This window comes from Protobothrops mucrosquamatus, unplaced genomic scaffold, assembly GCF_001527695.2.
Source record: "Protobothrops mucrosquamatus isolate PMUCROS unplaced genomic scaffold, P.Mucros_1.0 scaffold273, whole genome shotgun sequence".
NCBI classification, from domain to species: Eukaryota; Metazoa; Chordata; class Lepidosauria; order Squamata; family Viperidae; genus Protobothrops; species Protobothrops mucrosquamatus.
Window position 1 is genome coordinate 278,063 of NW_015386618.1, and position 13,444 is coordinate 291,506.

At 41.5% G+C, this 13,444-nt stretch overlaps 1 protein-coding gene across 1 annotated transcript in view; it reads left to right on the plus strand.

Moving 5' to 3' along the window:
• Positions 1–263: 263 nt before the first annotated feature.
• Positions 264–13,444, plus strand: part of JAG1 (jagged canonical Notch ligand 1) — a 56,882-nt gene continuing 43,701 nt past the window's right edge. Inside the window, exons 1-2 of the mRNA XM_015814669.1 lie at positions 264–527; positions 1,302–1,607. Of these exons, the coding sequence (XP_015670155.1) occupies positions 450–527; positions 1,302–1,607 (384 nt within the window). The 5' untranslated portion in view covers positions 264–449. The remainder of the gene's footprint in view (positions 528–1,301; positions 1,608–13,444) is intronic.

Consider the following 13,444-nt stretch of genomic DNA (forward strand, 5'->3'; position numbering starts at 1 on the left):
TTTTTTTTTTTTTTTTTTTTGCTGCTGTTGTTGTCGTCTTTGGGTGTCGTCTATGTGCGTGTCGCGGGGGGTGGGGAGGGGGGCTCGCCCGGGTTATTGTGTGGCCTCGATCGAGAGGTGGCAAGTGATCTGCAAAGAAAGAGAGGCGGAGAAGGGGGGCAGAAAGGGACCAGAAATAACCATCGCTAGTTATATATATATTTAAAAAAAAAAAAAAAAACAAGAAAGCAAAGCCGGGGGGGGGAGAGGGAGGCCAAGGAGAATAAAAGGAGGCTGGGCTGCTTTGCATTGAAGATTGGGGCGCTATTGAAAAGCTTTTGAAAAGTGGTGTTGTCTTCCACCCGTGCGTACTTCGATTCGGGGAGTATATTAGAGCCGGACAGCGGCTGCCACAGCAGCGGCACCTTGGGAAGCGTCTCTGAGCGAAGGGGACTCTGCAGGAAAGAGGCATGCTTTTATCAAAGAGACCGCAGCTCACGGAGTTTTCCCTAAGTCTTTTTCTTGCGCTGTTATGCTTGCGAGTAAAGGTACGTTGCACATCTCTCTTCCCGCTGTAAATTAAGAGTTTGCTTTTTTTTTTTTTTTTTTAAAGAATAACTTACAAACGCATCTCGGGTCTCTTTCTTTCTTCAGCGATATCACTGGCGTGCTTAATTTTGCACAACGAAAATGGAGCAAACGGGAGGGGGGAGAAAAGGAGGTTCTTTAGGACTCCGGTGAACCTCGTGCTTTACAAACCCCAGGTTTTTTTTTTCCCCCCCGTTTTCATGTAAAAAACGCTTTAATTCAACGTATCTCTCCAGTTCGAACAGCCGGAGATAATTTCTAAAGAAACTGCCCCGCCCTCTTCGCAGATTTATCTAATTACACCAAACTTTCCAAAGATTGCTCCATTTCACTTTTTCCTACAGGAGTTCTGCTTTTTTTTTTTTTTTTTTTTAAAGAGCTGATTGCAAAGTGACTTACAATCCTATGGCTGTAGTGGCTAGATTAGAACTGGATTTGTTTTGCCCTGTGTACGGGTTGCTATTACTGACTCAAAGAGATGGTTTTTTAATGTTGTTCCTTCCAGAGACCACAGCATGACACCCCTTCCCAACTCTGATTTTTTAGAATTTCCTTTCTTGCTTCTTCTTTTTTGGGGGGGGGTGGGTTAAGAAGGAAGAAATACATTTGTGATTTTAGTTTTCATAGCTTACTTGGTACTTTAGAGGAAGAATAGAAGAAATCTGTTTCTTTTTACAACCTGTGTGCTAAAACTCTGTTCCTCTCCCTTTTGTGGGGAGGGTCTTTCTTAACAGGTGACTCTAACATCAGGCCAGTTCGAGTTTGAGATCATATCCATGCAAAATATAAACGGCGAATTGCAAAATGGAAATTGTTGTGATGGGACCCGAAACCCAATTGATAAAAAATGCACCAGAGATGAATGTGATACCTATTTCAAAGTTTGCCTGAAGGAGTATCAGTCCCGCGTTTCTGCTGAGGGCGCTTGCAGTTTTGGATTTGGATCTACCCCCGTCATCGGTGGGAATACCTTTAATTTAAGATACAGCCGGAATAAGGAAAGGAACCGGATTGTCCTCCCTTTCAGTTTTGCCTGGCCGGTGAGTGAAGCACTTAAGGCATCCTGCCACATTTTGTGTGTATGTGTGTGTGTAAAGTGCTGGCTGCCTTCAGTATTCTTGGTGGAGTTCTTGGCTTCCCTTTCTCTTTTCTGTCCAGCCAAAGAACAAGGATTTGGCAAGCATGCACAAACCTTCCTAGGCTAGAGACCTCTACTGCTTGGTCCGATTTTGTTTAAGAGAAATAGGAGGTTCAGGTAGCTTGTGCCACCTGAAGTATAAATGTACTCTCTCTGCATTTGCTCTACGCTCTTTGAAAATATGCACCAGTTTCCTTGAGAATTACAAAGGTCACAAGTTCATGTTACCGATTTTATTTTTCTTCCCAATTAGTTCTTGTGCCCAGAAAAAAAAGGGAGGGGCAATGCCTCTCCTGGTCCCTGGGTGAAATGTAGCTTGCCAGAAAAGGGCATGCTTGGGGAGTCCTCCCTAAAGGCTTCTCTGTATTCTCCCTGGTACTCATTGGAGCTCTTTGCAGTGCCATCTTCTCAAAGAATCTTGAATGCTTATAAAGCCGGATGAAAGCCAGAGACCCACCTTGCAATCTTCTGATCTCCCCTTGCAAGCCACCATTGCTGCTGGCCAGGCAAAAAAATCTCTCTCTCCTGGAATCATGGGTTCTTTGAGGTTAAGTGGGATGGATATCTATTCTAAAACACAAGGATTTACATTGGGGAAGGTTTGAACTTTAACTTTTGGAGCAGGCCCAAGAAGTAATATTGGCTGTAAATAATCCAGTCCTTAAATAAGTGATGAATCCATCTGTACCTTATGCATATATCACTTGTTCTTGATGAAGCTTCTTTGCAGTTGAGGATGTTGATTAATCTATTTCAGAATATGCTATCTTTTGCTCAGGGCCAAAGCTGAACAGTATTTTAAAATGAAACAAAACAGCAACAACTTGGGCCAAACATGTGGGTTTCATCTAACATCCTTGTTGAAGATGCTGAACGGTTGTACCTTGCGAGTGGTTTCAAGGAGTATGTCCTGGTTACTTTGAAATCCTGAAGAGGATCTGCCTCGCCTTGAAGAGGGTCCCCCCCCCTTCCCATTGGTTCTTTGGAAGAGATGCAACACTGAGGTCTCAGACACAAGATTGTGTTTTCTTATTGGCTCAGATTACTAAATTGGAGACTGTGGAGGAATCAATGGGAGGGATGCCCAAGCCACCGCCTCTTCTTCTCTAGTAGTTCCGAGCAGAATTTGCCAAATGCTGTTGTACTGCCTCCTGTCTGCCTGTGTAGTAAAAAATTTTCAGCTCACTCATTTTTCTCAGCGTTTTCCCCCTCCCAACTTTTTTTCTTTGTTTTTTTTGGGGGGTGGGTGGGAAGGAAGGGATTGAAACCAACTGCATGTACTTAAAAAGATGTGACTAAGTACAAAAATGTTCTCTATTCAGGGCTGTATAAGCCTAGGGGTTGAATTTTACTGGGAATAATATAAAGCCATGCCAACCATGCCATCAAAGGGGTACATTTTTTGAAGGGTGGTGTTTGACAGTGGTCAGGTATTACCACATTTTTATTAAAAATTCAGACTTTTTCTCTTTAAATTGAGGGAAGTCTGTTGAGGATGCCTTGTTAGGAAACCTGTCTCAGGTGTTGTAAAACAAATTGTTTCTGCCTCATTACCAAACAGTGACTTGCACTTTTGCAAAAGGGAGCAAGGATTGAAAATGGTTTGTTCTAGGAAATTTGGTAGAATACAGCCCCACATATAACTTATAGCACAATCCCTGTCTATATTTGGAACCAAGTCTGACTGAGGTCAGTGGAGCTTACTTCCAGATAAATCACTATAAAAATTGAACCTTTGATCTGGAAAGAAAGTGGAGATTATTTAAAAGTAAAATGCACTTGTCTGCCTCTCTTTATGTTCCAGCATGGCCATGTGCTTTTCTTTCCAACTCATTCAGAAACACCAGCCTACCTTTTCTAGGAAGCATTTTGAATTAGGCACGACTTAATCTTATAGTAAGCCCTTTGTCTCACCAGGCTCCTTAGTAGGTCTGTTTCTAAAAGCACTAGCTGTTTATTTTTTAATTTGCCAGATAAAGCATTTCTTACCTAAGCATTATGGTGGACAGTATATGCAGATAAAAAGACACACCAAAATCGATTTAGGGTTGGCAAAACATTTCTGAATCAGAAATCTGATTCAAATTAAAGCTAGTTTCTACAGCGTGGACAGAGTTTGTGTTTTCCTCTAGTGCTCCTGAGGCGTGGTGCTTTTTTCCTCCCTTTCATCCATCTAGCTGGGCGTATTTGTTTTCCTATCACAGCTCTCACTTTTGTTGTTACCTGTCTTCTGCAGGCGTGCTTCAGGCCTCATGCTACCTCTTGTTCGCTAAGTGTTAGGCATGGCCAAGTCATCTGCAGGCATGTTTTGGGATATTGAGCTACAAAGGCAATCCATGGCCTAACTTGCACAATTCTAAACTTGTTAACCAAGGAAGTTGTTCTTGAGACTTGGGTTAGGTGTCTACTCTGTTACTCATAGAACAGTTATTGCTTTCTTTTTGATGATGCGTGGGTAAACTTCCTAGCCTGTAACAAACTGGGCAGGTCTTTGAAAGTTGGTGGAAGCCAATGCTTAATAATAATAATAATAATGATAAAGTTGGAAGGGACCTCAGAGGTCATCTAGTCCAACCTCCTGCTCAGGCAGGAAACGCTATACCATTTCGGACAAATGGCTGTCCAGTTTCTTCTTAAAAACTTCCAGTATTGGCGCATTCACCGCTTCTGGAGGCAGGTTGTTCCACTGGTTAATTGAGACATATAAGTATGACTTGCTATTGCTTTAAGTAATGTTGTGGGAAGCCTCTCTAGCTTGTTTTTAACAAAATCTTGCATCTTCTATTTACTAAAAATGTATCTCCCTGTGGTCTTTTCAGAAACTACACTTGCTGCAATAATATTGCGTGACACAGCAATATGTCTACCACTCCCCCCCCCCCCAATAAGCCACACAGAATAGAATCCTTGTTTTCTTTGAGTGAAGCAAAACAGGGTTCATTTTAAAGGGTGATCAGGAAGTAGGTTTGAAATTTGGTTGTTAAAACTTCCCATTGCTTGGTGTGGATTTTGATGTGAACTGGATGAGTAATGATTGTGGGTACAGAGGGCTGTAAATTTCCTTTTAAGAGATTGGAGATTTGAATTAGTTGCTAGGAAACAGGACAGCAAATCAGCAGGAAGGAAATAAAGGGAGCCATCCAGAATACCACACCTGCAATCATGGCTAAAATTAAGCTGGAAAAAAAATGGAATTTAGAAAGCTTAACCAACACTTCAGCCAAGGAGCAGTCTCTGTAATGATAAAATCTCACAAGGATGCTTAGTCTCTAAAGAGACCCTATTCTTAGCTCTTATTCCTTAGAATGCACTTGTTTAAAGACCTCCATCCAATGCATAAGTAGATTTATCTACTCCAATATTTGAATTGCATTGATCCATTGAAAGAAGCAGCCATTATTTATTAAATGAGGTGGAGCATTAAAAGTTTGCGTTTTGTTACAAGGAGAGGGTCCCCATCTCTCTCTGTGTCCCAGGAGTTTTTTTGGCTTTTCTAAAATATATTCCTCAGAGCTTGAAACCGTCCCTTTTTATCCCTGAAGAATTTGCTGATGTATAAAGTGTATCAGCCTGTTGGATTTGGAATGGAGTGCTAAAGTACTTTGGCTGGTCGCTGAAAAAAGTTTAAGATAGAAGTTTTAAAATGTCTGATGCTTGCATGAACTTTTGGGTTGGAAAAACCTTGGAAGCAGGCCAGCTGATCATTTCCAAAGATTCTTGAAAGTAGCTTGCAAGTGGTAAGATTCCTTCAGAATCTGTTGTTGAGGAAAACTATCATTTTGCTGAGTTATGCTAGGCTTTTATTTGTAGTCAGTCCTCCTAAAAGCCTTTTGTCTGGTCTATCAAAAGGGCCTCTGACCCTAAGGAGGAAGGAAAAAGAAAAGCTATCAGATTATCTCTGAGCTTGTGAATGCTTTCCCATTCAGACTTTGCAAGACCAGTCACTCCACTTAAAGTAACTTTCTGAAAGTGAAATTTGCAGCACCGAGCATAGAATTAAGCAATGTTGAGCAAACCTACATGCACTAAAAGCACTGAGTACATCGTGGGAAAGACTGTGAAAATACTCGTTATTTTTAATGAGAGGCTACAGTGGAGCAGGTAATTGTTTGCATGGAGTTGGTTACTTTTCAAACACTTCATCCGTGTTGGATTGCAGCTCATTGGGCGAGGTTGGTAACCCACAATGTGCAATGCTTTATAATCTGATTGAATTTTTTTTTTACACTCTTTGCCCATGTGTTTAACTTGGAATGTATGCATTTTTAAAACAAGAACTGATTTGTTTATTCCCAGATCCTCATGCAGCAAAAACAAAGGCCCACTGTAGGTAAATAAGTATACAGTTTTAAAGAGAACCCAATTCTGGTAGAAGATTGGACTGTTTCTTCAAAAATCAACGTAGGTTATGCATTTATGTACACTAGCAAATAAATGCTTTGGGTCACTTCTGATCAGGCTGAAAGTCCATCAGCTTTTGCTCTTGGATAAGAACATGAGCAACCTCTGCTGTTAGAAAGAACACAGCAGGGGTTTTTTTTGGGTGGTTGTTGTTTTAAAAAAGTGCAATATTCCACCAGTGATATTACGCTCATCATGCTGAGGTTAGAAGACTTAGACTGAGTAGTTAAGTGCCTTATTGTAATATGAGATTGCATTGGAAATGAACTGGGTGGAATGAGAAAGTGCCAAAAGAAAGCTAAAGTAAGATGTAGTGGAGAAATTGAATCATGCCATGCAAATGGTCCAACATGTTATGAAATGGATAAATTAGCCTAAGTAAATGCCCCAATCTTTTGCATGGTTTTCTTATGGAGAACACAAGAAACCACTACCTCTTCTTTCTCTCCTTTTCTCTCTGTTTGAGGCTTACTGGGTGCAACTCTTTAAGTTTTTGCTTGGCTGACTGCTAGGTATTCTGCCTATTAACCTTGTCACCCTGTCCTAACTAGGGCATTGAATAATCAAAGCTGTGTTTTAAGCAGGTAGTGAAGCTAAACGCTGAGAATAGCAGATAATCTCAGTGGTGAAGTTTAAACTAGTCACTGGCAGCCCAGCATGCTTGGAAGAAGGTAGATGCAAACAGAAATAAAGTTATCAGTTTTCTTACCTTTTTTTAAAAAAAAAAATCTCAGCCCCACCCCCTGGCCAGCAGATGAAGTCTTTTTCGGAGAATATCTGGTTAAAGAGAAGGTACCAAAATTATATGTTCTCCCCCTCTCCCTCAATTCTCTCCCCCCCCCTTTTAAAACATCATTTTAGTCCTCAGAATATTGTACCCTGACCACCCAGACAGCACTGGTGGCTAATATTAAGCAGTGACAATAGCGTGGCCATGCTGACTGCAGAGAGGATTATTGAATATAATGGGGCCAGTCCAAAAATAATGCTAATACAGGGCAAGCAACAGGAAGCAACAGTAGACTCAGCATACTTTGGCTCCCAGACAAACTGTGGACTAGCTTTACACAATGGCAAGTTCAGCACATCCCTAATAATAGTGATTATTATTCCATCAGCCTTGCCAGAGCCCTGATTGACTTGGTTCATTACAGGCGGAGCACGCACATTCAGAAGTCACTGTGTCTTCCATTTCAGAGGGAGGGAGGGAGGAAGAAAGAGGTGTCGTATTTGGGGGCACTTAGGCAGTGGGACAAATCTTTGCTGCTTCTGCAAAGTGGGGGTGGGGGGAGACGCAAAGCTGACTCTGAATTAAAGGAATAACTCAGTATGGTCCACATCCAATAAGATTTTTTCCCCAAAATAACTGCCATCAGTTTGCCCGGGCCTAGAGCTGTCTTGCTATGCAGGCTGTCAGATTTCCAGGCTTTTGTTTTTCTATTATTTTGTTGATCTTGAACTAAAAATCACACCAATGTTCAGATGCGTGTTTCTTTCTGTTCTAAAGATCCTAGAAAGATGACTGATTTGCATTAAAATATATAAAATTTATATAAAATCGTTTTTTTTTTAAACAGCAAAGCCAATAGTTGTAAGGAAATCAAGTGAAATCTAGCAAATCTGCTTTGATTTGAGACCCGTTGGATGTGCTTGCTCGGTTACTTTGGGAACAGAAAGTTGAGCTAGAGAAGTTATCTGTTGGCCATGTGTGGTCCTTAGCCACAAAAAATGCCATTGTAGTTCCCTCCTTCCTTGCCAGACAGCTGATCAAGCTGATTAGCTGGTTGGCGATAAATACTCATTTTCCACAGCTGGTGGAAACACTTTGAATATTTTAAAAGCTATCTGGATGAAACGGAGTGTGTTGAGTGGCAGAAAAAGATGCCCATATTCTCAGATGTATGGAAGAAATGGACCTGTGTAGTCTTCAGGGCCATAAAGGTTCCCTTTTCTCTTAATGGTATTGGCCAAAAATCTCTCAAGCCATCTAATTCAGTTCTGCAACCAGATGGTTATTTCCTTCATTCATAAACCACCGGGCCTTTTTACAGCGCATTGATGGGGGCAGAAGAAGAGACTCCTCCAGTAGTTTTGCCTTCCCTGAATGTGGAAAGGAGTCCTGTCAGCAGATACCCCAAAAACAAAATAAGCCATTCTACCTCTCTGAGCTTTTGCTTGGTTCTGAGTAATCACATGGACTGGCCTGGTTTCTTGCATCTGGCCAGATGTATGTGGAAAGTGTTGCCAATTAATCTGGATTTTGCACCTAATACGGGTGGTGGTGTTTTTTTTTACTCTACCCTATCAGCAGTGAATCTTTCAAGAGGCATGGAAGGAAATTAATTTGGAATGATGGCATCACTTCCACTTTGGGGCTTTCTTCCACCAGGAACCTTTGGCACAGAAGAAAATGTCTTCTTTGTCCTTTAGATGCTGTCAGGCATGTTAGCATTTCTCCTTTCCCATTTTGCATCTGTAATAAGAGAGATGTTTGCTAGGTCTTGCTCTTTCTTTCAAGGCTGGGGGGAGTTGGGATTAGCATATCTGACCGGGCACACTGTTTGGCCCACCCCAGTGGACTTCTGGCTAAAAAGGCATGAGAACTGCTAATTTAGAACAAGAAAAATAATCCCATCACACTTTTCTGTTCAAGGGAATTAAATGGGTTTTTAGTAACTTGGCTGGGTATTGTTAGATCCCAACTTTCTACAAATTCCCTTTGGAAAGTAGCAGAAGGAAGTTGAGGGCAACAACACTAAGATAGAAGGTGTAAACTAAGTATAAAAGGAAAGCATTCTTATCTATTGGCTAAGATTGAGAAAAAGTAAAGCTTCTCAAGGATTATATTTAAGGTTGTTTTTTTTAAAAAAAAATCCCACATTGCAGAGTCAGGTCTTGACAACCCAAGTGGTATGATTTATTGCATAAAATGTTTTCATCCCATTTTTTCCACTTAAAAGGCACTCCATGTACGAGGAGGCATAAATCTTTGAGCTAGAATATCAAGATGGGCTTCACATTTTTGCTGCATCAACCCGCAGAGGCCAGACTTGAACCTGGGACCTTCAGATAAAATCTCTATTACAAAGTACAGTAAGGCATTCTGGTTCTTTTGGGGAAAAGCAAAACAAGGGTGAGGTGCGTGGGAATTAGAACCACTGCTGGCAGGAGTCATACTTAGATCCTTGCTTTTCCCAGGCTTGTGGAATGTAGCCGGGGCCACAGAGGCATATACCAAATTTAGACATTGGAGTTGGGGGGGATATAATTTCTCTAAGATGAGTTGGCTTAAGAGGCAGTTTGGTTTCACATTATAAAAGCTGTAGGAAGGAGAGAGCATTGGAGATGTTCCCTGCAAACATCCTAAAACACTCTGGTTTTGCTCAGGCATTCCTGTGCCTTTTAATTATTTCTGATTATATCATGAATACATGATTATATCATGCAGTCATGATATTATATCATGACTACAACTCTCCCCCCCACTCCAAGTGGGACAAAACAATTTTCTTTGGGGAAAGAGAGAGGCACCTGTTTCAGAAGGTTTTTCTGAATTGCAGTCTTTTTTTTAAAAAAAAATCCCTCCTCTTTTATCCATTGATGTAAGCTTTTCTCACCCCAGGGAATCCGATTGTATTCTTGAGGTTATATACTTGGGTTAGGAGTGTGTAGTTAACTAAGGAAGGAAGAGGTAGGGGTCAGTTTTATGGCCGTGGGAACCTAACAAGTATGCATTTTCATTGGATGCCAGCACATAAAAGGCCTGCCCCAGTTTAAACAAATATCAAAACTGTTGTCACTCAAACTGTGATATGCTGCAGCAGCCCAGGAAGATTTGTAAACCAGAAGTAGGTAATGGGCAAGTTCTAGAAATTTTGGGTTACAAATTCTGAGTAGTAACCTTACACATTTACACTGATCCAGAATCACAGCCCAGGGCAGCTGGAGGCTGTTGTCGGAAGCTAAACAGCGTCAGTACTGGTGAATATTGGATAGAAAACTGCTAGGAAATCTCCAGGCTGTAAACTAGACTAAGATATTTTTTTAAAAATGGAAGAAGGCAGTGGCAAATCATCTAATCTCTATGATTGTGTTCATATTGTCACCTGGAGTCTCTTTGTAGCAACATTGTTTGCTCTCGGGAGCTGAGAGCAAGCTTTTTTAGGTAATGACCAGGATTGCAAGTCTCCTCTGTCAGTACGTCCCAACTAGAGATAGCCTTGGACAGCAGTCTTGATTGCTGAAAGAATATCTGTGTGAAAGGGGCTGCATTGGGATGGCTGGCAAACTGTGTAGAGGGGACAAAATAGTGTTTGCGCAGGAAGAGCAAAGTCTCTCAGCAGAGAACCAAGAAAGGACTGGCTTTTACAGATATTACCTGGCCTTTACATATATTAAGTTTTACTTCTTATTATCAGGAGAAATGTGATCAATGATAAGCTTGTGTCTGGGATGTAGATGTGGGCATGCTTGACAATAGGCTCTCCCAATATATTCCAGACCAGAGGTCCCCAACCTTTTGGGCACCAGGGACCAGTTCCAGGTTTTTCCGGGGACCAGAGAGTGTGTGGTTTTGTGTGCTGCCTGCATCCCACGGATGGGGCTTTGCTTGTTCATGCAGACTGGCTGCTGGCATGCCACAGCCCGGTACCGGTCCACTGTCCGGAGGTTGGGACCCCTTTTCTAGACCTCAAGGAAAACAATGAATTTAGAGAAGGAGACTTTCCCTTGCCTTATCTCTGACATTTATAGCAGGGGTCCCCAACCCCTGGTCCGTGGACCAGTACCGGGACGCAGCATGCCAGCAACCGGGCCGCACAAACAAGCAAAGCCCCATCCACGAGATGCAGGCAGCACACAAAACCACGCTCCCTCCGGTCCGCGGAAAACCCTCTCTCCACGGAACCAGTCCCTGGTGCCCAAAAGGTTGGGGGACCTCTGATTTATAGAATGGTTACTGGTGGGGCAACTTAATCATCACATCATCCTCTCCTGGTAAGGCTGAAATAGTAGTGGCTAGACACAGTGTGACTCCCTGATGAGAACTGGCCTGTAGTGTGAGCCAATTCCTTTCTTTCTGAAGACTCATATTACATGCCTTGGGGGCCTGCTTTGTGTTTTTGATTCTGAATAAGCCATAGAGGGTTTTTTCCGTCATTCCCAAGCCTAAACTTCAGGCATACATGGTTTTCTTTTCCTGTAATTGTATGGAGGCCTCTTTGTCTCTGGCTGTCCAAGGATAGAGTTGCACTTGGGAACTGGATGTGACTTTCTCTTGTAGCTGCCTGCCTACTTGTTGCCTAGTACCTTGACTTGATGGGATAAGGTTCAAGATGTGGAATTCCTTGTGTCTGACTGTTGTATTTATTCAAAGATGTGCAAAGGTCAGACATGGCATGGGAAAAATTAAGCCTCTGTGCTGTATGCCTGCATTCCTTGGCTATCTTAATTGTTGATCTATAGAGTGGGGATTGATGCACACCTATTAACTCTCTAATGTCTTGGTGGCGCATGACTTTTAAAGCAGAAATCTCCAGTTGGGTACTATGGGAGATTTCCTTGCCCCTGACAACTGAAATGGATCAGGCCGAACAAACATGGGACATGGGAGTCAGGCTTCTGTGCTAATTGTAAAAAATTGTGCAAAAATTAGACTTTCACCAGGCCAGGTGACTTTCCCCCCCCCTCCATGCTTTTGCCAACTACATGCAATGAATGGCCATTCTAAAACTCTTGCATTTGGGCTGCAAGTTAAAAGATCTTTTGCCTGATAGAAATGCAAAGGGGCCACTATCATTCCAGATTAAAGAAAAATCAAGGGATAAAACGATGCCAAGAAAGTGACTCTCTTGAACTGAGCATGCAAGCAAACTAAAACTTGCTACGGCGGCATTAAAATGTGGTGTGGTTAGTATAACAACAGTAGCCCGTGTAGCAATACACTCCTGGAGTGAAACATGCTGGCCAAAAACGCTAAAAGGAGCAGGAACTGTTTGAGGAGGGTATCTTCTGAAATGATTGTGCAAGCCAGCAGTGAAAACATCCTCTTAACTAGAGGTAGCATGAGAGGCCGTAATTGGCTCTTTGTTTTTTTGTTTTGTTTTTTGTATGTGTGGTATGCTTCCAGCTTGCTCTAACATGTTGTGCCTCTCTGCACTGATAGAGCCTGAATGTTGCTGCAATTAATCCAAGGAAGAAGGGTGCCTTGGCAGGTAAAACTGCTTGCCCATGAAGTTTAATGTATATTTACATTCTGACACTGGCATCTTGGGTTTCCGATATCTATGGATTGAGGTGGTAGTGGTGGTGGTAGAGAAGGAATGATATGAATAAGGTACTTCAGTCTTTCTTTCTTTTTTTTTAAGATTGTTCGTGCTTAGTTGTGACTCAGGAAAAAGCCTGTAATAGAGTAATAATGAAATATGAGTGCTGTAAAAGAAAAAGAAATCGGCCAATCATTGCAAGATGGGGCACAAGTCTCTGCTTGCCCAACTTTGCATGCTTTTGGAAGCATTTTCCCACAGTTATCAGTGAACGAAATGGAATCCTTGTCTGCTTTCAATATGAAGCATATTTAGGCTGCAGTCCAAGGCTGTACCTTTAAAAAAAGAAAAAGAAAAGAAAAACTAAACTTTTTCTCTCGTTCAGAGACTGAATGCAAAGCAAAGTCGAGAGCAATTAGTTTGCCTTGTGTTTAGAAAAAGTCAGCTTTGTGTATATAACAGTGGTTGTTTTATCTCAAAGAAGCTGTTTGTTTCAGGTAGTTTTTAATTCCTTCCCACTGGTCTTTTAAGTGGATTGCTAGCAAATGTAGAGCAGTTAATAAACATAAGGCAAATGTAAGCCTTAGGAGTTACAATGTTCTTTTTGGTTGCCCAAAAATCTTTTGACTTCTCTCTCCTGTGTTTCTCAAAATTATGGTGACCTAATAATTGCACCTGGTCTCTTTAATATTTGGCAGACTCTTAATCTGTTGGCAGAGTTATGTGAGAAATAAAGCCTTTTTTTTTCTTTGTGTGTAAAGACCACGTTTGTATTATTTGTTGTAAATGCAAAAACTTTTAAGCACTAAAATGGTTCCCACATTTTTGATTGAAAAGTTTGTTGTGGCCAATAAGGGTAGAAAAATTTTAAATCCATCCAGAACTTTCAACATGGAGATAATACTCAAAGAAATGTTCTGGAGAATGTGAAAGTTTGCTCACTCTTCCATGTTGTTTGGATTGGTTTTCATTTAAATGTGTTAGCTATCTCTGAGGTTTGGATGTCATTTTTAATAAAGACGTTTTAAAAAGTTTCTATGGCCTGGAATAATACCTTCCAGCCAACTGTGCCACT